The sequence below is a fragment of the Perna viridis genome, chromosome 3 (assembly GCF_037379345.1).
Source record: "Perna viridis isolate PV_CMFRI_1.1 ecotype Kerala chromosome 3, ASM3737934v1, whole genome shotgun sequence".
Taxonomy (NCBI): domain Eukaryota; kingdom Metazoa; phylum Mollusca; class Bivalvia; order Mytilida; family Mytilidae; genus Perna; species Perna viridis.
In genome coordinates, this window is record NC_142447.1 from 51,566,804 (window position 1) to 51,591,852 (window position 25,049).

At 32.9% G+C, this 25,049-nt stretch overlaps 2 protein-coding genes and 1 long non-coding RNA gene across 6 annotated transcripts in view; 2 read left to right on the plus strand and 1 right to left on the minus strand.

The window, feature by feature from the left end:
* LOC148622810 (uncharacterized) overlaps nt 1–6,439 on the plus strand; it is a 54,725-nt gene extending 48,286 nt beyond the window's left edge. For all 3 annotated transcript variants that reach the window (XM_088573025.1, XM_088573026.1, XM_088573023.1), the window contains 3 exons: nt 61–213; nt 587–895; nt 1,637–6,439. In XM_088573025.1, coding sequence (XP_088429151.1) covers nt 61–213; nt 587–895; nt 1,637–3,646 — 2,472 coding nt within the window. In that variant the 3' untranslated portion in view covers nt 3,647–6,439. The remainder of the gene's footprint in view (nt 1–60; nt 214–586; nt 896–1,636) is intronic.
* Nucleotides 6,440–15,412: 8,973 nt separating this feature from the next.
* LOC148622814 (uncharacterized) lies at nt 15,413–18,447 on the minus strand. 2 transcript variants are annotated; one of them, XM_088573028.1, is made up of 5 exons: nt 18,288–18,447; nt 17,697–17,933; nt 16,707–16,803; nt 16,198–16,382; nt 15,413–15,932 (listed from the first exon to the last, which is right to left on the minus strand). In XM_088573028.1, the coding sequence occupies exons 2-5, from the start codon at nt 17,925–17,927 to the stop codon at nt 15,783–15,785; spliced, it is 663 nt and encodes a 220-aa protein (XP_088429154.1). In that variant the 5' UTR covers nt 17,928–17,933; nt 18,288–18,447; the 3' UTR covers nt 15,413–15,782. The 2 variants fall into 2 exon arrangements, with proteins under 2 accessions (XP_088429154.1, XP_088429153.1); XM_088573027.1 differs by having other exon boundaries at nt 17,685–17,933; nt 18,288–18,446.
* A 24-nt stretch (nt 18,448–18,471) lies between these two features.
* Nucleotides 18,472–20,350, plus strand: LOC148622815 (uncharacterized). Its single transcript, XR_015920703.1, has 3 exons — nt 18,472–18,606; nt 19,340–19,395; nt 19,503–20,350. It is a non-coding gene; the product is annotated as an uncharacterized LOC148622815 (long non-coding RNA).
* Nucleotides 20,351–25,049: the final 4,699 nt, after the last annotated feature.

Consider the following 25,049-nt stretch of genomic DNA (forward strand, 5'->3'; position numbering starts at 1 on the left):
ATGAACAATCAACATGATTCAGCAAGTCAGATAATGTCACTTTTTTATTTATTTTTTCAGGCAAATGGCCATGATTCCAACCAATCGGATATTGTAACCAGTAATGATTCGGCTCCCTCTACCCCTGAAGTGAGTGCTAGTGACTTTAGCAATATCTCCCAAGTACCTCGAACACAAGCTTATGATTCTGTTGAACATACTCCAGAATTCCAGGTATTAAGATATTCTCTAGGAATCTTGGTTTGAAGTACTGCCAAAACTGAAAATAAAATTTCTTAAATAATGTTAGGCTGAATAAATGAGGTACATTCAGAAATATTTTATGCATACCCCAATGAAAAGGAGATTTGTATAGATTGTTCAAGTTTACTGTTTGGTCAAGGAATAGGTTTTGGGTAAATGGTTAGAAAGGCAGGGAACTATGTGCAATAATGTTGATCAGAAATGTGCAAGATTTTACCTTTAATAATGAGAAAATAGTACAATTGTTTCAGATATGTAATTATAATTTAAACCATTGATATTTTCTCATACATAACCCTATGATATCAGTATGTACTTTGATATATCACTCATTGCCTTTTAGAATATCTTTAAGAAGCATAAATGTAGAGATCAGTATAGAAAATATACACCAGAACAGCTTATGGAGGCCTGTAAATATTCCTTGGAAACTAAGGCATCCTATAGGGAAGTATCTGAAAAATTTGGGGTGCCACAATCCACGCTCAGAGATAAACTACATGCTGTGGAGAAGCTTAATGCTGATGCAGGATTCCCTCCTTTGAAAAAGCCAAGAGTGGACTTGCCAGAAACTAGTTCCCAAGAAGCACCTACAATAACAGTTGTCTCCCCTCAACCACCAGAAATCAACACTGATGAGAAGACAAATGATGCAAGTAGTTTGTTCAAATTTAAGAGAGGTGTTAAGCTTTAACCCTCAACATAGTGCTTTTTGAAAATATTGATTTTTCATGTATATGTAATTAAAGTGAGAAGACTTTTTATCACTAACAACTTCCGCATTGTAGAATTCATCTTTTTTTTATTTGGTTTAAATATAATCAACCCAGTTTCACTATTTTATCTTATTCTGAGGTAACTATAATAGTCTCCATATTTGAAGACTTAAATTTTCAATTGCTTGATTTATGAAAGACCAAATGAAAGTATATGGCTGAGGACTGTATCAAGAAACCTTTTACACCTCATAAAATGTGAAATGTTCCAAATTCCATGTACGCAATCTGCATGAAATATCCACATACACATAATTCACCTGACGTCCTGTTCATAACTCTGAGAACAGCATTTATAGTTTTGAATTTTAAATTTGATTTGTTGAGGATTTTGAATTAAAAATAGATAAAATCTACTCAAATTATACCAAAAATATTACTGAATCCTGAAAATTGCTGACACACTTTACATTGACACATGTGACACACACTCACACACAAACATAATTTACATGATACTTTGAAATACTAAACAAAAAACACCCACATGCTATAACACAACACAATTTGCACAAAACACTCTAGAAAGGAAATGCCATGCTTTCATACATGTAGTTCTAAGAAAATACATGTATAGTATTAAGGGTTAATTCAGAAATTAAATTTTCTACTTGCAGCAACGATCTAACTACCGACAGTATTCTAAAGACTCTCTTACAACAGCAGCTCATTATGTAGCTAAGTTTAATACTCCTATTATGAAAGCAGCAAGAATGTTTGGAGTACCAGCTTCTACTCTCAAGGACCATGTCAAAAATAAAATAACCTTTGATATAACAGAACCTACAAATCAAGGGTCAATTCCTTCTCTCATTAATGAGAGAGATGAGAAAAAACTAATTGAATACATCAAGATGATGGAAAAATGTGGTTTTATTTTAACCATGAAGGAGATCATTGAGTTTGGCTCTGAACTAGCCAGCGCTTCCCAGGAAATTGAAGGATCTATTACCCTAAGTGACTCATGGTACCATGATTTTGTTAAGAGATGGCCTCCTATAGGTTTAGTCAATAGAGAAGGCAGAAGTCCAGTGCCACATGATATCAAAAGATACTTTCTTGAACTAAACAAAGTTTTCAACAAACATAAGTTCTTTGAGAGACCAGAATTAGTGTACGTTATTGATGAAGTTGATATTACATTACAGTATAATCCACTGAAATTAGTCCCAGGGAAAAAGTTACATCGTAAGAATTCCAGAACATCCCAGCCTTTATTGACCTCAGTAGTGGGTTGTTGTAATGCCCTTGGTACATCACTACCTCCCTATTATGTACTCCAATCTGATGAAATCCTCACTGAGGTGATCTCACAATCTCCTCCAGGAACTCAGGCATCATTTGCAAACTCGGGATCAAAAGACACTACAGTTTTGAAAGACTATTTTCAAAACCATTTTATACGCTTTGCTCAATCGGGAAGAAATACTCAGAACCGATTTGTGTTAGTATTCTATGACAGTCGAAAAACAAATCTGAATGTATCGGACATTGAATGGGCCAAGCGATGGCACATTTTGTTGTTCCCACTTCCACATCCAATCAAAAGAGAGACTGACTTTGAAAATGAAATGATTGATGGAATATTCCAGAACTATTCTAATGACGTTGAGACAGAGAGAAGTCAGTTTGTCAAGGAAAAAGGATTCATGGCTGTAGCTATGCCGGATATATGTGGAATTCTGGGGAAAGCTTACAGGAAATCCCTTTCCTACAGTCATATTGTGTCATGCTTTGAAAACTGGGGTATTTATCCACTTCACCCACAAAACTATGTTGACAAATTAGACATATCTTTTCAATTGAAACTTCAAGATTTGCGAGCTCTTCCAAATTATGATACCAACCTTTGGTTGTTGAGTGATTTTAGCTGTACCCAGGCTGTTAACAATGCAATAGAATCCTCATTTAATGAGAGTACCTCATTTAGCAATAATAGACAAAATATATCATCGTCTCAACTTAGTCGACAGAACAGTGGGTCAGATGCTAGTTATGGCAAATATAATCAAGAATTTAATGCTTCTTATCAAGGGATGTTAAATCATCTCATAGGACAAGCAGTTCAAAATCATCAAGAACCTCAAATTGTCAATGGAGTAGCTATTAAGACTGAGCCTATTCAGGAGCCAGGATACGGTGCCCTTCACCCTGGTTCAAGTAATGGTTGTGTTTTAGAAACACCTACTGAACGACTTAACAATCAGGTTGTACCTCAAATGAGAATCATTCAGACCTTCTCTGAATCGCTAGATACAAATCCTTTGAATGGACAGGAGAACCAGTCTGTCAATGAGACTGTTTCTTGTGAGACTATAGGACAAATTAAGAACAAATATGAGTCATCCTCAAGTTCAAGAAGAAAAGGCAAAAGCCACAGAGTTATAGTAAATGAACTAGATCCTGAAATAGAAAAAGAAGAAAACGAATCACTTGTTGAATCTCAATCAATTATTAGCAAAGCAAAACCTGATAGTTCTAGAAAACATGGTAAATTAGGATCTCTGTTAGATGAAAAAGTTCGTGAATTACATGAACAAGCAAAAGCCAGTTGTGAGAATGAAGATAATGATGAGCCTTTGATGCAGGTTGGAGAGTTTCAAATCGTCATAAATAAGGGAGACTAAAGAGAGATCTAAGTATATTTTCCAGTTACCAGTTCAAAAAGATATAGCCTAAACTCTTGTGTTGTTGTTTTTTGTAACATTATCCAAGCTGAGCGATTTTGTCTGAATTGGAGATTTTTGTTATGCAGTAATTTTTAGCTCACCTGGCCAAAGGCCATGTGAGCTATTGCTATCATTTGGCGTCCGGCGTCATGAACAATTATACAAAACTCTTTTCCTCTGAAACTACTTGACTGATTAGTACTAAACTTGGCATAAATGTTCCTTGGGGTATCCTTCATAGAAGTTTTGTGGGGATTTTTGATCAGTCGAAAAAACATGGCTGCCATTACTATAAATAGAACATAGGGATCAGACAGCAGTTTTTCATGTACGTCTCCAAAAAACCATTAGGTTTAGTTAAATTCTGACTGGACAGAAGTATTCAGCATGATGAGATCTAGCTCTGGTCAAATTTTGGTTTTATACTATTGAATCATGTTGGAGATATTGCCCTTTTTCAATGATTTCTGCTATTTTTAATGTTATTTCTTTCAAAAATCTTCTCCTCTGACATTATTTGATCAATTGGAACCAAACTTGGATTGATGTTCCTTGGTGTATCCTGCATAGAACTGTTGTTGGGATTTTTGATTCATTGCCAAACATGGCCACCGTTACTAAAAATAGAACATAGGGGTCAGACAGTAGTTTTTTGCATATATCTCCAAAACCGTTGGGTTTGCCAAATTCTTTCAATAGCTGAAATGATCCTTATTATTATTACTACAAAAGTCTTCAGGGATAAAAGTTGTCAGATGACTCCTTGTTAGATTTATTGCCCTTGAAAGGGGGAAATGACCTTTTTTTTTTAACAGTTTTCAGTCAATATCTTGAAAAATTTGATAGATTAAAAGAAATTTTCAGTTGTTGAAATGATCCTCATGATATGCTCTACCAAAGACTTCCTGAGTCAAAATTGTTGGACTACTACTTGTTAAATTTTTTGCCTTTGAAAGGCAGAATTCAACCAGGTGGGCGATTCAGGCTCCTGGGAGCTTCTTGTTTTAAATTTCAGTGTATTTCAGAAAAGTTGCAAATTTACAATTTATTGTGAATGTTAACTGTAAAATTATTGTGAATGTTAAGTGTGAAATTATTGTGATGTCGTGATTTGCAATACTACATAGATATTTTATCTTACACTTTTGATACTCTGTTTCGGATATCATGCCTTCAGTCAGAAATTTATAAAAACAAGTTGTTAACGCTTCGCCAAATGAAGATTATGCAAACTAAATTCTCAGTTTCCAAATTTGTGTTCAAGTTAATCCAATAAGTGTTCTGGAATTTGTCAATCCTGTACTAAATGATGTGTATATATGTATGTAATGTTTTTGTGTTGTGTTCTTGTTAAGAAATGATACTTCTCCATTGTATCCCTTTTTGCTTACTTTATCACAGTTACATACAAATGTAAAACAGTTATGAATACCAGTTAATTCACCATGGAGCTAAATTTTATTTTTTTATACTGTAAAATCAGAAATTATTGTGTTCATTTATTATTGTGCCAATTTAATTTGGGATGGAATAACCTATGGTTGTCATTCTTAAATTTCAAAACTTTTTTCTTTGTAATTAGAGTAAAGTCACATTTTCACAATGTTTGCAATAATTTCAAGTTCATAGATATATTTATATTGGATTACAATAGCTAGTGCTTCATGTCCAAAATATGCGACGTCAATGCTTTTACATGCTTTTACATGCTTATGAAACATCAAAATGAATCATTTACAGTTACATTTCATATGTTTCTCTTGTCGTATTTTGATAATATTTTACATGGAAAATAGGTGGTACACAGTGATCAATATAAGTAGTCCACTTAATTTTTGGCGTGGCCTATATAAGTAGTTCGAAGATGTGTTCATTGATTCATGGAACATCATGTGTAAAGTAGATTATCCAATGAGATAAGTATGTTTTAATGATAGGCACAGAAAATGTAATTATTAACTAATGAAATAAATCATCTTTTAGTGACTAGATTAACAATTTTTGTTAATTAATCTTCTAAATGTATATGACTGTTGTCAACTTTTACGTTTACATTTTGAGTGCATAATAATTGTTAATACTGATGGTAATCAATCATTTTTATCCTGAGGGAGGCCTGGATGTTTTGTTGGATAAGATTTTTTTTTTTCGTGCAGGTGCAAAATTTTTATGCATATTTCAACAGCAACAGAAATCAATGTTTCTATTTGAAATCTTGTTAAGCAATGGGGAAAATATTTTTTCATTTCTGTTTTTTTTGGATGAATATAAAAAATATTTTTTCACAAAATTTTGAACTTTTTTTTTTTTCTCAGAAAGATCCCAGCCCCTTGCTAATAAAATGGTTGGTGCCTTATAGTCTGATATTAAGTATAAAAAACTGTGTTGATTTTTTTCTTTAGTAGAATTAAATACAATATATATTGTTTTTATTTTTGGTATCCTTTATGTGCAATATTTTGTGTTTTGATTGTTTGTTGAGATTTATTTATATTGTGCAATTGATATTTTATACTCTGTGTTCTTGTAAAATTTTTAATAGCATTTCAGATCAAGTTTCTTCTAAGTGATGGACAATACTACATCTGTTGTTGTTTTCATTTTTTTTTCTTGTTTATTTCTAAAATATAGTTCCAAAACCCTTTTAAAATCTATGTGATTCATATTCGGACATTTTTTTTTTTTTTTGTGTTCTGACAAACATACATGTACATGCTCTTATATATATATATATATATATATATATATATATATATATATATATATATATATATATATATATATATATATATGTGTGTGTGTAGGTAGGTATAAAAAGGATTGCTAAGTCCATGTCCTTTTAAAAATGAGCAGAATCTGACGATCTTTGCATATGTACATACAGTACATTTAAACATATTGAGACCTGCAGTTATACTGTGATTACCCCCCCCCCCCACTTTTAGATACCATTTACATTCATACCTTTCATAACTTTTGATGCTGAAAAAGAAACATACTTGTTTTATCAAAATAGCATCATCATGTGAGATTTTGTCAATTGTTATATTATTTATCTGATCAATCATGTTTATCAGTTTAGAGCCCATTTGCATTTGTATTTTGAATAATGATTTACTGTAAAAACAAATGTATGAACTTTGATGTCATCAGAACTGTTCCTGATGCTTATTTACAGTTACCAATTGGTTATAATATAGGTGTTTGGTAACATGCATCCTTTTAATATCCTTTTTGACAACAATTTAATCTTGCTGATTTTATTACACCCATCATTTTCTATTGACTTGAGTGATATAGAATTATAAAAGTAGTTCATTCTTGAAATTAATGATTGTATTATGAATGCATGCCCACTATACAGATACCTTCATTTTTTTTATCAGCAAACCCAAGAGATGTTGGTTTTCCTTCAGTATTCCTTCAAAAGACAGTTTTTCTTTATTGTATCAATTCTCAATTTATCAGAATAGAGCTTGGTCTATGTTCATGTGATAGTCTGTTCATATCAATCTCCACCGTATTGTTATATTACGGATCAGTTTCTGCCGGAAGTAGATATAAGACTCTATATCTTCTATTGTCTTAATGAATCCTTAGCAATAAGGACAACAAGGGAACATTATGTGTGCTACTGCATTTTGTAGTTTGTTAAAGCTAATGCATTATTGTGAAGCCTAACACATGTAAACAGTATTATCACTGCATGACTGTAATGTGGTGATTTCACGATTTTAGGTAATAAAACTATAAAACAAATGGCTCTATGTATTTTTGACTGATTAAAAAAAACATTGGCGTGGCATAAAACACATTGAACCTTCAATGTCTCAATCAGGATTCTACAAGTTGTAGGAAGACCTCTGAAGCTAGTACATTCTACTACATGTAACACTTAAATGTTATATCACTTTCCTGCCAAGTCAGTCTTGTTCAAGCAATCAGTCTGTGATTTCACCAAGAGCTTTGGGTTTTGTGATCAATTTTAGCTCACCACCTGCCACATAACTTTGAACATCACTTGGCGTCTTTAGTTGTCAGTTGATTTTTTTTTTGAAAATCGTCTCCTCTGAAACTACTGAGTATATTGAAGTAATTGAATTTGTTTAAACTTGTGGTTTTGGAGATAGATGCGAAAAACTTATCTGATCCCTTTGTTCTATTAGTAACGGCGGCCTTGTATTTTGTTGACGGGTCACAAATCTTATATCAGTTCCAGGCAAAACGCCCTAAGGAACATTCATACCAAGCTTGGTTCTAATTGGTGTGGTAGTGTCAGAGGTTTTTTTTTAAAAAAGAAATCACATCAAAAATAGCAAAAAGGGCTGAACAGGTTTACACGAAAATTTGACCACCTATAGATGTCGGACATTGTCAACATGATGAACTCTTTTTACACATGTCAGAACTCTGCTAAAACTAACGTTTTGAAGATGTATGCTAAAGACTTCTGTCTGACCCGTACGTTTTATTTTTTGCTCACCTAGCCGAAGGGCCATGTGAGCTATTGTCATCACTGTGCCACCGTCGTTGTCCAATAACTTTTTCTAACATCTCTGAAACTACTCAACAGGTTGTAATCAAACTTTGTTTGTATGTTTTTAAGGGTATTTTCAACAATCCTTGAGTGGGGATTTTTGATCTGGCTGAAAACATGGTCGCTGTTAATAATAATAGACCATAGGGGTCAAATTGCAGAATTTTGCAAATAACTAAAAAAAAAAAAAAAACAGTTGGGTTTAGCTTAAATCTGGCAGAGGGTGTAATTGTTCAGCATGGTAAGGTGGACAATGCCGAAATTTTCAGAAAGATCAGTTGACGAATGAACGGGTTATTGGTCCCGAAATCTTTTTCCCGAAATTTGAAGATCTCTGAAACTACTTGATGGATTGAAACAAAGTTAGCATAAATATTATTTAGAACATCTTTAACAATCTGTGCGTTGGGATTTTTGATCTTGCAAAAACATGGCCGCCGTTACTAAAAATAGAAACTGGCACATAACTCAAAAGTAGGGTTTATCTAAAACAAATTAGATTCAACATTGCCGACATTTTCAGAAAGATCCCTTAACGGATGTAAGGCAAGACAAAATGGACAAAAATCAATATTTTGTAATATTAGAAAATGAATTTTTAATATTACAAAGTCATTTTTTTCAATATTAGAAAAGATTTTATTATAAATTCATTTTCTAATATTATAAATTCCTGATTTAGTAGTATAATAACATATCACACATTTTGTAATATTACAAATTGAATTTGTAATAGAAAATGAATTTGTTATATTAAAAATCCCTTTGCAATATTGCAAAATCAGTCACATTTTTAATATTACAAAATGATTTTCTAATGTTACAAAATCGTCATTGAATACGACAAATCCATTTTCTAATATTAAAAAATCAATTTCTAATATTCAATAATATTTTTTTAATATTAGAAATTCAATTGAATCTACAGTTATCATTTTTTGCTCATATTGCATCATGACATCATACAACTTTTAGTTACTATATCGGATCGTCCATTACCTCGTATTATCGATTGCCTTTCCACAGACATTTTATGTTAAATCGATTTTCATTGGTGCTTCTCACCCGGAGAAGCAACTAACCGGAATTGGCTGGACGATACCCGCTAAATATGAATGAGTGATATCAGGGGTTTGAGGGAGCGAGAGTGGTCTCAAAACCCTGACTTGGGAAGATGATAGGGGTCAAATTGAAGATTTTTGGAAATAACTTTTAACAAATGGGTTGAGCTAAATTTCGACAGGGTAAAATTGACCAGCATGCTGAGACCGACTTATGCCGAAATCTTCATAAAGATCTGTTGACCAATGTCGGAGTTATTGCCCTTGAAGAGTCAAAAAATGACTGAGAGATTTGTTTTATCGTATGAAAACCCAGTAGATAACTAAGATGCGATATTGGGATTTTTGATCCGTCGAAATACATAGCTGCCGTACTAAAAATAGAACATAGGGGTTAGACGGTAGTTTTTCGCATATATCTCCGAAACCGTTAGGTTTAGCCATTTTTTTCATTGCTGAAATGATCCTTATTATAAGGCCTACAAAAGTCTCCAGGGATCAAAGTTGTCAGACGACTCCTTGTAAGAATTACTGTCCTTGAAAGGTGAAAATGACGGATTTTATTTACATTTTTTAGCCAATATCTTGAAAGAAAGAAACTTTTATTTGCTGAAATGATCCTTATGTTCATAGTCAAAATTGCTTGATAACTCCTTGTTAAATTTTATGCCCTTTAAAGGCAAAAGATTAACCAGCTGAGTGATGCAGACTCCTTGGAGTCTCTTGTTGACGTTTTATTTTCTGCCATTTTGAAAGTAATTTCTTTAAAAAAAATCTTCTCTTCTGACACTACCAGACCAATTGAAACCAAGTCTGGTATGAGTGTTCTTTAAGGTGTTTTGCCTAGAACTGCTTTGGGGAAGTTCGATCCGTCAAAAAAGCATGACCGTCGTTTAAAAAATGCAACATATGAGTCAGACAGCAGTTTTTCGCATATATCTCCAAAATAGTTAGGTTTAGCCAAAATTTGACAAGGTAAAAGTGTTCAGCATGATGTGATATATATTTGGTCAAATTTTCGTTTTAATCTGTTCAGCCATGTTGGAGTTATTACCCTTTTTCGACATTTTATCTCTATTTTAATGTTATTTCTTAAAAAAAATCTTCTCCTCTGAAACTATCATACCAATAAAAATCAAACTTGGTATGAATATTCCTTAGGGTATTCATAGATCTGATGTTTGGATTTTTTTTTTGTCCGTAGAAAGACATGGCGGTTGTTACTAAATAGAACAAAAGGGTCAGTCAGAAGTTTTTTCATATATCCAAAAACCGTAAAGTTTAACCAAATTCTTTCAATTGCCAAAATTATTTTTATCACAGAAGTTGGAAAAAGACGTTCTTTGACGTTCTCTTTATCTTGAAAATTATATTAGGCAGAAAAGAAATTAAATTGATGAAATTATCCGTATGATAAATCCTACCTAAGTCTTCTCGAGTCAAAATTGTCGGACAACTCCTTGTTAGAGTTATTGCCCTTGAAAGGCAAAAATTTAAACAGATGAGCGATTCACTTGTTCAACGTTTTTTCGCTCTTTATAATGTTATTTCTTTCAAAATTCTCCCATGACACTACCAGACTAATTATAATGTTCTACTAATTACTGTTTCTTCATAGAACTGATGTAGGGGTTTTTTTTTATCCACCGTTACTATTAAAATAGAACATATGAGTCAGACAGTTTTTCGCATATATCACAAAATTGTCAGGTTAAGCCAAATTTTGACATGGATAAAAGTGGTCAGCATGAGGTACCAGTATCGTATTGCATATCCCTGAGTGGGTGTACGTCAAAACATGGATGCTATAAAAATATAGTGCATTTTCTTTTTGCCTCTCTACAAACTAATATTTTGTCAAAAGATATGAACAATGACTTATAAAATAGAGCAAACATCACACTGTAAGATGAAGAACTTTTTTAAAAGAAAATCTAACATAATATCATAAAAATGTTCCACTGAAAAGGTTGGTTTGGTGAGTGCAAAACGAAAATGAAAGTAGGGAAAATGGCTATTTATAGTTCGAGACTACTTTTCTGTCCGATCTTCGTGGACTCGCCCTATTTTCTTTGCGGGAAATTATTTTTTCACATGTCCTTAGAAATGCTACATAAGTGAAAGTTTTATTGAATCAATTTACATATTTTTTTTAAAAATCCTAAAAATATGCACTTCACTATAGAAATCTATGGGAAAATTAATACGATACTGAGACCATGATAATATGCAGTTGTAGTTCAGTCATGCTTGAGTTATTGCCCTTTTTTCGACGTTTTTTTTTTTTTCTCTCTCGCTATTTTAAATCTTATTTCTTTCAAAAATTGTATCCTCTGACACTACCAGACTAATTATAACCAAACTTGGCATGAATGTTCCTCAGAGTGTTCTTCATAGAACTGATGAGGGGACTTTTGATCCATCGAAAAACATGTCCACCGTTACTAAAAATAGAAAATAGGGGTCAGTCATAACTATTTTGCATATATCAACTGTTAGGTTTAGCCAAATCCTGTCATGGGTAATCCAAGAAAAAAAAACATGGGCGCGTTTACATAAATAGAATTTTGCTTATTTAGACAGATGAGCGATCCCGGCTCTTTAGAGCCTCTTCTTTGCCTTTCTTGTTTTTTTTTATGTTTTAAGAGTTATGTTTAAATAATAGGAAGCTCGTCCTCCAATGTCTTTACATGTATATATTTGGTTTTTGGTCAATAACCAGAGTGTATTTTTTTTTTATTTCTATGAAATTTTGCCTTTAGGTACCACACTAATGATAAGGAATGCTGGAATTATTTTGTTTTAGTTAGGACTTAGACCATTAAGGAATAAGGGACCAGAAACTAGCTTTTTTTTTCTAATTTCCAGACAATTACTTGAGTAAAAGTATATCACTCGATATGAAATTTTACCACAATGGCGTTTTACAAAAGGAAGATAGGTCTGATTTTGGGGATGTTACTTGAAACATTTAAGAATAAGGAACAAAAAACAGTTTTTACTGGTATCTTGGGGAAAAATGGACAATGGTGTATGAATTATCTCGATCTTTGAAATACTACTACTTTTGCCCAAAGATTTTGAAAAAGCCGTTTAATTCTGTTGAATGGGATTTTGTTATCAATGCACCAAAAGTTTAATTTGAATTGTCGACCTGTCACTCAGTAAGGTATGCTGGGGCAACACTCTGGGGTGAGCTGCCAAATGAAATTCGTTCTCAGTCAAATTTGGACCAGTTTAAAAGCCTCGTTAATAACTGGAATGACAGCTCATGCAGATGTGGCTCCTGCAGATCTTAATATTTAGTTGCTTCTAGTTCTAGTTTTATTTTTCCAACCATTTTTAGTTACATAGTATCTCAACTAACACTTATTATTTATTTCATTGTACTGTGTGTGTATTGTGAATTTTATGTGCTGTGCTTCTTGAATGCGTCTTGTTTTATTATTTATTATGTTTTGTTATATGTATGTCGACTAAAATCTCTACAGAGCTGATGTTTAATGTTATACTGAAACCAGACTTTAAATAAAATTTCTTAGTCTTAGTCTTAGTCACTGATTTGAAGTATTACATAAACATGCTAAGAATTGTGTTATAAATAATGGACACGTCCACCCTTTTTTATCTACAGCGAGGCTGTCGCCATGGTACCGTTGTATTATTTGTGTTAAACTGCTATCTTTCAAACTGAAATCAAATTGTGATATCAGGGGCATTATGGTTGATAGTTGTGAATCACTTGTTAGTCAATATGCTGATGACACTTTTTTAATATTATATAGTACAGACACATCTTTAAGAGAATCTTTAGAAGCTTTTGATGCGTTTTATCATGTGTCAGGCCTGAAAATGAATAACTCTTAAGACAAGAGCAGTCTGGATTGGCAGCAAGAAATATTCTGATAATGTTTTGTGTGTTGACACACCACTGTTCTGGTCTCATTGAAATTTAAAGCTAGTAGGCATTAACAAGAAATACAAGAAATCAGTAAGCTTTTAGTGTTGGCAACCTAGAAAGTAGACACTTCTAGGTAAAATTACTGTTATCAAATCTCTAGCTCTACGAAAAATAGTTATCTCTTGACATCACTCCCAAATCTCAAGACAGAGATGACTGAAGAACTAAACCGATTATTTTATAGTTTTATTTGAGATGGAAAGACTGAGAAGATTAAGAGGAAAACCCTAATTAGTGATTTCCTTAATGGTGATCTGAAGATGATTCACTTGAAGTTTTTTTTCAACATACTTGGGTGAAGAGATTTCAGGTAAAAAAATTCAGGTACTTGGCAAACCGTTGCTGAACATTAGCTTATGCATGTTAGGGGAATTCGTATGTTTGGCCTTGAAAAGAAAAGTTGATAGATGAATGAAGCAGAGTCACTCATTTTGGAGAGTCATTATAGGTTTGTATGAAGTCAAACCAATTATCAGTTTAAATATTCAAGATATCCTTAGTCTAGATATTTTGAATTTGTGAATCTTGACAGTATTCCGTATTACTGTTATTGGAAATAAAAAGGTGTTGGAAGTCTGGTTGATCTGATTGATCAGAACAGTGAATCATTTTATACATTTGATAGGATTAGCCAGATTTGTAAAACCAAATGTTTCCTCAAGTATCACAGTCTTCTTTCTGGTATCCCTAAGGCTGTTAAGATTAGTCTTAAAGAGGGACTGGGGGATATGTCGTCAGATGAAATAGCCAATGTTAGAGTACGTAATAAATTTTTAGATATGATGTATTGTGCAAAGTATTAGATATCTGTATGTTGACTTGGTAAAAATGTTTTTGTTTTGCCTATTCACAAAATAGATACATGGCAACAGTGTAATGACATGGAGAATTTTGAATGGTATAGTAATTTTGTTTACTCTTGCGGAAATGTTGTAGAAGCACATGTTTACAAAAATAATAATAAAAGCTTCTTCATAGAATTATAACATTTTTCTTTTTAAAATTCATTATGTAAAATCTAGAAAATGTGGATTTTGTAAAACATGTGATGAGACCATTAAACACTTATTTTATAAGTGTACATATACTAAGAAATTATACAATGATTTGTATGATATCTTAAAGATTAACTATTCAGATATTAGACTTGACAAATAGAATGTATTAATTTGTTATGTAAATGGATCTTTACCATTAAATCTTATATTAATTAAAGTTTGTTTTTGGTTTTGTTTGCAAAAAAACCATATGTCTCCCCACCGTCCCGCAAACTGGATCCACTTGCAGTATCTACCACGTCCACAGAACAGCTTAATAAAATTTTGTTGAGAGGCTGCAGTGAAGTTGCGCTGACCAGTTCAGTATTTCAGGGAATTTGAACTGACAAGGTAATTACGACGATTTTTTAGCGAATTTCTAAGTTCAAAAGGGCATAACTTCCATGAAAATTAGGGGATCCAAATTTTATGGTAATATGCACAACTACAAATGATATTCTTGCTACATACTAATTTTCGTAAAATTTGGTTCTGTAGTTTCAGAGGAGTTGTACTGATAAACTTGGTGACGGACACACGGACATGCCAAAAACAATATGTCTCCCCACCAAAGTCGAGGGAGACATAATCATAGACAAAAATTATGTATATAGATCTAAATTAGATATGTGGTTGTACCAAACATTAATGGTTTGAAAGAAAAAGTAAAATACTATATGAATTTAGATTTGTATGACGGAAAAAAAGAAAAATATCTTTCTCAGAACAGAACACTTTTGGACCCCTACTTATCAGTTTTTGTAGTTCTTAAAAGGTTCTGATATATTTCTTTTCATTTTTTTGAATAATAGTAGAAGAGCGAACTGTTTTTCTTTGTGTGTCTATACAAATAGGAAATTGTGGAATAAAAGAGGGGAGATTGGGTTCAATTTTTGTTTAAATTGTATTATTTTACTCCCGAATAAATCAGCGAGTGTATGGTATACAGGTATACATTATGATATACTATTCTGATTTGGGGTCATATGTAAACTTCATAAAAACATAGTCAAAATTTGTATTTCTTTCTTATCTTACAATAAAAACCCTGTACATCCTGGTCAGGTGATGATGTAAGGATATTGTGATATCCTAACTATTTATAAACAAATAAAAAAAAACAATATATTAAAAATTTCATATTTATTGTCGCTGTTTGAATTGCACAACCGGCCCTGATTATCACTGCATTGATGAGCTTGACAGAGCTCAAGGATTTCAGAATACTATTAAAGCAGTTCGGGTATATACATGGATTTAAGTACACAGCCGCAGGCTGCTAAAATTCTATACCTAGTACTGCTACGCTATGTAGTAAGGAACGAATAGAAGAAGGTCAGAGAAGATTTTACATGTAGTATATTTGTTAATCATGTTCTACAAAAATAAGAATTTCACAAGCACACTATGGAGAGATTCTTGTAAAAAACACGTTGATGATTGTTATGGACTCACACGAATGATGGAATTAATTAATTAGTCCTACAGGTGGGTCTCTTTATAAATCTTCATCACTAGAGGCTTGGGCTTCTGTTAATTCATATTTCTTTTCGATTCCTACAATTCCACAGTCAATAATTTTAACGGTCTTTTTTGGAACAGCGGTTCTTGTGTCTGCTGGAACTTCACCGACAGTTTTGATGACATCCTGAAAGAAATGGTGTTCAATAATTATATATATTCGCAAGTTGATTGCAAGTGACAAAGTCGTAATATACTATAATTATGTTTGACCAGTAGACCAAGAATGTGTTCCTTCGAGCTGAAGTTCTTAAGTCGATCTACTACTCGATCGGTACACATCACAAATGATTAAGAAGCTTTTGCATACTATTGCGTCTAGTAGTATGACCTTAAGTATTAGTAAAATTTATGTATCCAATATTTAAGATTTGAAAAGCTATTGTACTCACCATTCCTTTGATAACTTTTCCGAAGACAACATGTTTTCCGTCCAACCATCTTGCTCTGTTCAACAGGATGAAAAACTGAGAACCGTTGGTGTCTGATCCATGGTTAGCCATTGAAACGTAACCAGCAGCTTTGTGGCTCAACTCAAAGTTCTCATCAACGAAGGTTGGTCCATAGATACTTTCTCCTTTAAACACCAAGAGTTATGTATATGTATGTAATATGGTCGTCTCAGGCATTTAACAACAAAAAGTTTAGATGTACAGAAACGGTATTGGTTAAGAATTATACCACCAGTGTTTACAGTGCAATTAGTTTAAATTTGATTCTGAAGCACGAAACTACTGTTTGAACCAATCATTTCTTTGCGTTTTTGATTGAACCTAAAAAGTTTGGTGAATTCATTCAAAACAAATCGGTTAGAAGTAACAGTAGCCATCAACATCTAAATATAAATTTCTTTAAAAAGAAAAGAAATGGGCGACTTCGAAGATATTTTTTATAAACATACCTCCGGTTCCATCACCAACAGTTATGTCTCCCATTTGGATGATAAAATCTGGAACGATTCTGTGTATTGGAGATCTCTTGTATGTCAAAGTCTTCTTCTGTAAACACAATTACATTTTTATTTCATGCATACATGTCATTTTTACAAACATAAGAGACAGTGCTCGAAAACTAAGATGTTTTACAATCGTTATTATCTTTATGAAAAAAGTGTTAGTCAAATGAAAAGTGGATTTAATTTTCTAGTGAATATTGCATTCTTTTGTAATATCAATATATAGTAATGTATCATTGCAAATCCTCCGATTTTATTTCCTATCTCATATATCATATTTGAAGTCATTAAGATTTCATCAATTAAAAATGCTAATACGTGGCCAGGGAGGGTCTGCATTAAGTGTCTACATCTGTCACCCCCAAACTAACAAAGGATCAATTTTAACTCTATATAAGCCAAATTGATTATTTTATTCTGTATTATTTGGTCTATCAAGATATGATCTATGTGCAACATGTTGTTGGTAGAAAGGTTTGATTTAGTAGTATAAATCATCCGTTCTGTTAAACAAATTCCAATGACGGTTAACAATTTGTTCAATCGTAAATAACCACTTACCGAAGCCCTTCTCATTTTTAAGAGGAAATCAAGTTAAAAATACACTTCCAAATAAATATAAATTTAAACATTTCTGTTTGTTGTGCGATTTTAGATATGAGTGGAAACACAAACAAAAGGAGTAGAGGCTAAGGTATAACACTGTCCTTCATTCGTGTTCATTTTTGGTAAAATTATGAGTTAGTTATGTATTTCATGTTAAATCTATATAAAAAGAGCAGGAAAACTTCTGTAAAAAGTCGATTGCAAACGCTGCGTTGATAAATATACCGAAAGGAAAAGGTTCATGCAGACTACGACTAAAAGCTAAAACCATACCTACTCCACACCGATCTACTTTTGAATTTAGAAATATTTTTTTACTTTTCCACTCACTGATCCTCTCTTGTAACCTTTAGCAAGAGACTGGAAGTTCATGGCGGTCATTGGACATTTATCTCCGAACACGGCAACAACGAATCGTCCTCTGTAGTCCTCGCCCAATCCATCATGATCTTTGATTTCTACATCGAACCATACTTCCTCGGTTACCGTAAAGTTCTTGTGTGCCTGGGCTACTGCCACAATAACAGAAAGAGCTGATACCAAATTTAACCAAGCTGCCATAATGGGCTAAAGTAAATGATAAATAAGTAAATGAGTGAAATACATGCAGATTAAATTTACTTGTACTTAAACAATTATGGGAGAAATCATCTTTTTGATCATTTATTCGCAAAAGAATCGCTTACACTGCTTCGTGAACCGAGTTACACAGTATTATGTTACTTATTACAATATCACATTACACGCGGAAGTCGAGAATATCAGACGCACAAAACAGTACAGCAAACAATTAAAAATATCTATAAAAAACATTAACAAGATATGAAGAAAAAAACTTTAATTGGGATTATCATTTAGTTATTAATAGAAGATTAATAAGTTATTTGTAAAATACTAGAAGCTGGATAATAGAAGGCTTACCTTATTACTGGACTAGATAGGATGACAGTTCAATTACAAAGTGGATGCTACAAACTTTGATTTCTTCTTATAAGGCTAAAGAAACAGCCACGAAAACGTATCTGTTCTGACGAATCAGTCCCCGAACATCTGTTGCCCGTCAATAATCTCAACGTGCTCAATCTTTTAAACGTTACGTTGATGTGGCAAAGCAGGAACGTGGCATCTCTAAACTATGGTTATAATTAACGGGTAGAAAGTAGTAATTGTTAAAAAGGGGAACATGAATACAATTTACTTTAAAAGCTAAAATTCATCAAAACGACCATTAAATTCCATAGTAAGAATAAGCTTGTAATATATTCAATAACAAAACGTGCGGTAATCGGATTTCGGTATGAAAATTTGTTTACAATAGAATAATATAACTGACAAGCTGGACCAGAAGAACTTAATTGATTTAGATAGATATGCACTGAGTTCGGTTATAGAAAAAAAAAACATTTATCTGGAATATTTATATGAAAGTTTTTTATTACATGCATTATGCTCACTTCATGTTTGGCTCTTTTGTTCAAACTGATCCCCTGTTAGTATTAAGAAATAAGGAATTTGTATTAAATGTACTTAATTATTATTTACCAAACATTGCATTGTTGGAGAATTTGAACTTGTTTTTTTTAATTCTCCAACAATGCAATATCCGGTAAATAGTAGTCGTTGTCGTATTTTAGAAATATGATCCAAAGGATATTAAAACGAGACCTGCTCCGATAAACGTTGGAGACTTATACATCTTATTACTTTAAAGTCGAATTGCAATTGTGAACGGAAGAGGCAGACAGCTCTTTTCTATAGATTCATGGTAGTCAAGCTTAAGTAGTAGCACAGTGTGTTCAAAACGGGGAGTAAGATGACAGGACGTAATGCAAATTAATATCATTTATATATATCAAGTAAATGAATCTGAAATGATAATTTTTCCATCCTCTTTTATTTACGACACCCGGATCAACATTATAAAGCATGCACTATTTTCTAATGGTACGAAGCATTTCTTTTTGTTATTTCAGAGCTTTTTTGCAGGGGGCATCAGATGCAACATTTACTAAGAAGCACACAGGAAAGAGTAAGATTTCTGTTTATCTATTTTTTTTTATCATTTTCAAACAAAAACGATAACTGAATCATATACTCTGTGTATCAAATTCGACAACGTGTCCATTTAATTTTCAGTGGTCTATTGAATGATTTGATCAATGTATACCCACGACATCTGGTAAAGATGAGCAGTATAATACACGCACAACGTGGAAATTGATCTTACAAATCAACTTCTATAGTATTTGGTCACAGTGGAATGTCATGCACAAATGTTCAAAACTTCAGGACCTTTCAATTGCAGTTGCCACAGCTTAAAAGTATACAACAAAGTCTATTCTTGAAAGTATATGCGAACAGTCTTGTAATATGCTTCATCTGCTATGATGGTTATTTATTAAAGTGTCAAATACTAGTATATCATTGTCACATGGAACCATTGTAGTCATTTTACAAATAACGGGTTTATGAAAGGAACACATCTATCATATATCATATATCAATACATGATACATGATATGTGACCTGTATTGGTCTGTATTGACCAGGAATCTTACCACAAAAGGAATGTTTCAACTGTTTTTGTTTTCGTGTGTGTTTTCTTGGGGGAAATGTTGGTGACTAAGGGACCAATCATATAAAAAGGGATGAGTCGACAGCGCATGCTTCATATGTGCGTCCCATTTACTTAAAAAGAATATTTATGACCGACTATTAGTGATAAAGAACACACCACACTCCAAATAATACCCCCCCCCCCCACACAAAACGAAACGAAACAAAAACAAAAACAAAAAACAACATGTACCAACAATATGCATCGATCCAAATACATCATCATCCGTCATGTCATGGTTTTCTATGGTAATTCTAAACAAGAGAATATCTAAATATTGACAAAAAAAATTTAAGATTTTTGTAAATCTAAAAACTTGATCAACACATATAGAGATAATTAGTACTCCACAAAAGCTAAATTTGAAAATGGCAAATTATGCACAATCTCTAAGTTAAAACAGTATTTTGATTTTGAGAATTATTTAGCTGAAATTCAAAACTTTTAACTAGGAAAATCTATGATTAAATTACGTATTTCAGCTCATAAACTTATAATTGAGATGGGTCGATACTCTAACGTTCCTAGAAATTAACATTTTTGTAACAAATGTCTGATAAATGCTATAGGAGATGAAACTCATTTTTTGATAGTGTGTGAAAATTCTTCTAATGATAGAAAGGTTCTTTTTGAGTTGGTTAAAAACGATGTTTCAAATTTCAAATTTTTAGATATTAAAATTTATCTTCTTACTTCTGAAAGACCCTTAATTGGCAATAAAATATATATGTATATATAAGGTATCGATATGACATGATAGACCAATAAGGGGCCATGCAGTATTATCACCATCTTGGTTGTCTAAAAAAGTTTATGTCCTATACAAAGGAGATATCAATATCATATTATAACTATGACTCAATATTATGTGTATTCCATTTGTCATTCTATCTTTTATCATCTTGCATTTCATAGTAAATGAGAACCTAGATTGTACTTCCCATTCATTATTTAATAGGACAAATATGTCCATCTTTATCTTTTTTTTTAACAAACTATCAAATGTAATTATTAAAAAAAACACGTTGACTATTCCTTTTAACGTGCATAAAGTTAACAGGCCTGAGGGAATAGTGATTTCATTCTTCATCTTGATAGTTGTTGCAAGGCCTTCAACAGTGGACAGGTAGATGATCACTTATTATATACAGAAGTTCAAACCTATAATTTTACATTATATGTAAATAACCAAAGTATAAACTCAAACTTATCCAAACAAATAGAACAACAAGCCAATGAACATATTCCATCTTTTATAGATAGTGTAGTGGCACCAAGATCATGTAGTGGCACCAAGATGAAATTTCTTGTCATTTCCATTATTTTTTTTATTCAATTAAATTATTTGGAGCTTGAAAAACATTCACATCCACCATTCCCATGAAGTCAAATTTAAAGATAAGAATATGCAAATTAGTGATGTATGAAGAAGATAGATGTAACAAAAATGTCATATTGTCATGATTATGTACAATTTCCTAAAATTTAGAATGTATAGTAAAATCGTTTCACTCTACAGCTTCTTCTTATTATTTGGATATGATTTTTTTTAATTGTGGCAGTGATGCATATTTTTCTACATGTATATGTTCCAAGGAAAGACGTACAGTCACAAACATCAGAAAAAAAACCCCCAAAATAATGATTTTAATATACAAAAAACAAAATAATAAGGAACTCGTGCCACTTTGATCATATGCCATATGTACGGGGCGCCGAATGGGACTTGTGGTTTTGTACTCAAAATTCAATTTTGTACAACCAAAAGTGAGTTTTGTTCAACAAAAATGAGTTCAGATTAACAAAATTTATAACATACTACAAATTTAAATTTTGTCATACAAAGTAACCTTTCAGTGCACAACAGTTACTTTTGTCATGACAAAGTCATTTTTGTATCACAGACTTTTACTTTTGTTAGATAATTTGAATATTGGGTAACAAAAGTTTAGTTTGGATTCTGTGAACTAATTTGCATACAAAACAGAAACATTATGACAGAATCACTTTTGCATACAATTTAACACAAAATTCACACACTTTTGTGTCACAAAAGTAATTTTTGTATCACAAAAGTCAATTTGGTAACCATGGTTACTTTATTACAAAATCGTGATGAGAGAATTCATTTGAATATCCAAAGGATTTGCATTTTGCATTGACTTTTGTTATTTAATTTCCATACCAGTAACAAAAGTTAATTTTCTATGCAAATAAGTTAATATTTGCATACCTACTTGAAAAAATGATTTTTTTCATGACAAAAATAAATTTTGTCTACAGAATTGAAGTGATCATAAAACAAGTCTGAATGACATAGTTTTGTACAGAGATGATTTTGTAATGACAGAATTAAACTTTGTGTACACAAAATTGATTTTGATTACAAAAAGATCAAGTCCCATTCGGCGCCCCGTAATATGTGTACCAGAATGAACATCCCTCTAAAATGGTAAAGCCTTGAATTAAGCTTTATTCCTTATTAATACATCTCCATACAGTGGAAATAGCATACACAAACATAATTTCATCTATAAAAAAATGTCCAAGTGTTGATGGGCGGATCCACAGACAACGGTATACCTTGGTACACCCCATCTAGAAAGACGGCCATGTAAAAAAAAAGCATTTCAAAATTGCTTACTTTTTTGTTCAGATTTAATGGCCTTAGTCGTTAACTGATTGAAGGCTTGTCTTTGATATTGCTAGAATGCATGATCTGCATTATGCTTCACACTGCACGGGTTGATACAACCGCAGTTGTCAAAACTCGAACAGTTACACGTAGGAATACAGCTTTGAATTGGGATTGTGATTAATAATCAGTATCATAAGATTTCTGAGCAAAATGAAATTGGTCAAGACCTTTTAACTTTGCAAATAAGGGTAACAACAATTATCGAACACTTATCCGATCCATAATCAAATCAAATCCAAAGTAAATCTGACAAAAACTGGTACCGCAATGGTTCTGCCTTGATACAGTCACTTCGAAAGAAATGGTGGGTTAAATCTAGGTCATACAGCGCGCCAAACCTCCCTCTCCCATTGTGGGGTGAATATACCGGTGGTAATTAAATTGCATTTACTTACTTTATAATTTACAAAAAGCAATATTACACATTGTTTTTTGTTTTTAGAAGAAACATTTTTTTTACGTAATTCCTTATTCCCCTGATTCAGGAGTCTGTAAAGCAGATATTTATGGCGTTCAAGGAAATCAGAGTAGTTAGTTCCTGCTCTAGCGTAGCGAATCAAATGCGAATTATAAAACCATATGCAGGAGTTGAAGGTATATTGCTGCACAGGTAACAAAAACGATAATTTTAAGACTAAAGTCGTCTCTTTTATGATACATATCATAAATCTTAGTACTGAGATGACCACTTTTGTCGAATTCACGATGTAAGTCAAAATAAAAAACAAAAACAAACAAACAAAAAAACAAACAAACAAAAAACAAAACAAATAAACAAACAAAAACAAACAAAAACAAACAAATAAATAAACAAACAAACAAAAAACAAACAAACACAAAAATATGCTGAACAAGCTGTTTCTGTGGTCTCTTATCTCGAGGTCTGGTGCATATATTGAAAGCAACCATTTACCAAAAGAAGGATTGTTAGTGGACAATACATCATCAATACACCCGTATATGAAATTAAGGTTTACGAGATTCTGAAGAAATTCAGTCTCGTATGAATACAAATGCAAATCGGCTAGGAGAGGAGCACGATTAGTGCCCATTGGCATGCCAACTTGCAGCTGAAAAACGCCCCTTTAAATGTGTAAAATATGTAATGAGGGAATCAAGCATGCTGTATAGCACACACTTAAGCAATAAGTAAAACGTATTAAGTGAAAAAAATGTTCATCTCAGACCCTTTTCGGTCCCTTTCCCTAAGGTATGGACCAAAACTCTTAAAATTCCTTCCAAGTAATTAGAGATACATACCTTTTTTCAAGTAATTGTCATGACCAAGGAATAAATGTTATTGGTCCACTTCATATCCTTAAACCTTCATGACCAGTCATAAGCCCAAGATCTATCCCAACCTGACCTAAATGGTCATACAATTTGTTAGTGATGAACGTTGTATTATAAAAGTTTATTTCATGAAATGCTTGTTTTTCACTCAATGCCCAAATGATTGAAGTCATAAACCACAAGATAAATAACAACCTTCCTTTGTGATGTTTTTGTTTGTTTGTTGGGGTTTAACGCCCGAGCAGCAATATTTCAGCTATATTCAGGCGATGTACATGAAGTGGATGATAAAATGAACATGAAATGATGATGAAATGAAAAATGGGATGGGACACAAGGTTAATGGGGTCGAGAAATTTTGATTGCCACTGGAAATAGAGAGAGGTGGGTAGGGTTGGGCAATTTAGTCTCCTGTGGTGGGCCCTATGGTTCCTACTCCGGGAGAATACCGCAGTAGGATTTCTTAACGTGCGAGGAACGTGGCATCTTTCCCAACACGGTGCACCACTATGGTTTGCGGTCAGGTTTTTCGTATTATAGCCTGACAATCCCAGCATGTAACACGACAGAGGTACCCCATTCCACTACCTGGAGCACACAACCCACCTGCTCTGTGGGCAGAGCGCCTAGCCCCCGGCTAGGGTTCTGAGCACTATTTAGTCGCCTTTTACGACAAACTTAGCGCTGATGCAGGCCTATTCTTTTGACACCCGACCTGCACGGGTCTCCTTTGTGTTGTGGAACTTAGTTAAGATTCACAAATATTCAAATTACTGCATGAAAGCAAAGTGTCTATGGACAAGGACTCGGACGACAGCATCATTTTGATGTCATATTAAAATAGAACATATTGGTCAAACAGCAATTTTGTTACAATTTAATCGAAATTAACATCAAACAAGGATTTCTGTCAGAATGGCAAAGTACCAGTCACCATCTGGTACTTTTGTTAAGAGTATGTGCCCTTCATAGCTGTAGTGCTATCTCAAAGGCTATCTTCAGGACTTTTAAAGTATAAATGAATGGACCTCTACTAACTTCGACAACTTTGAACTGGATTGCTTGCAGGGGTTCT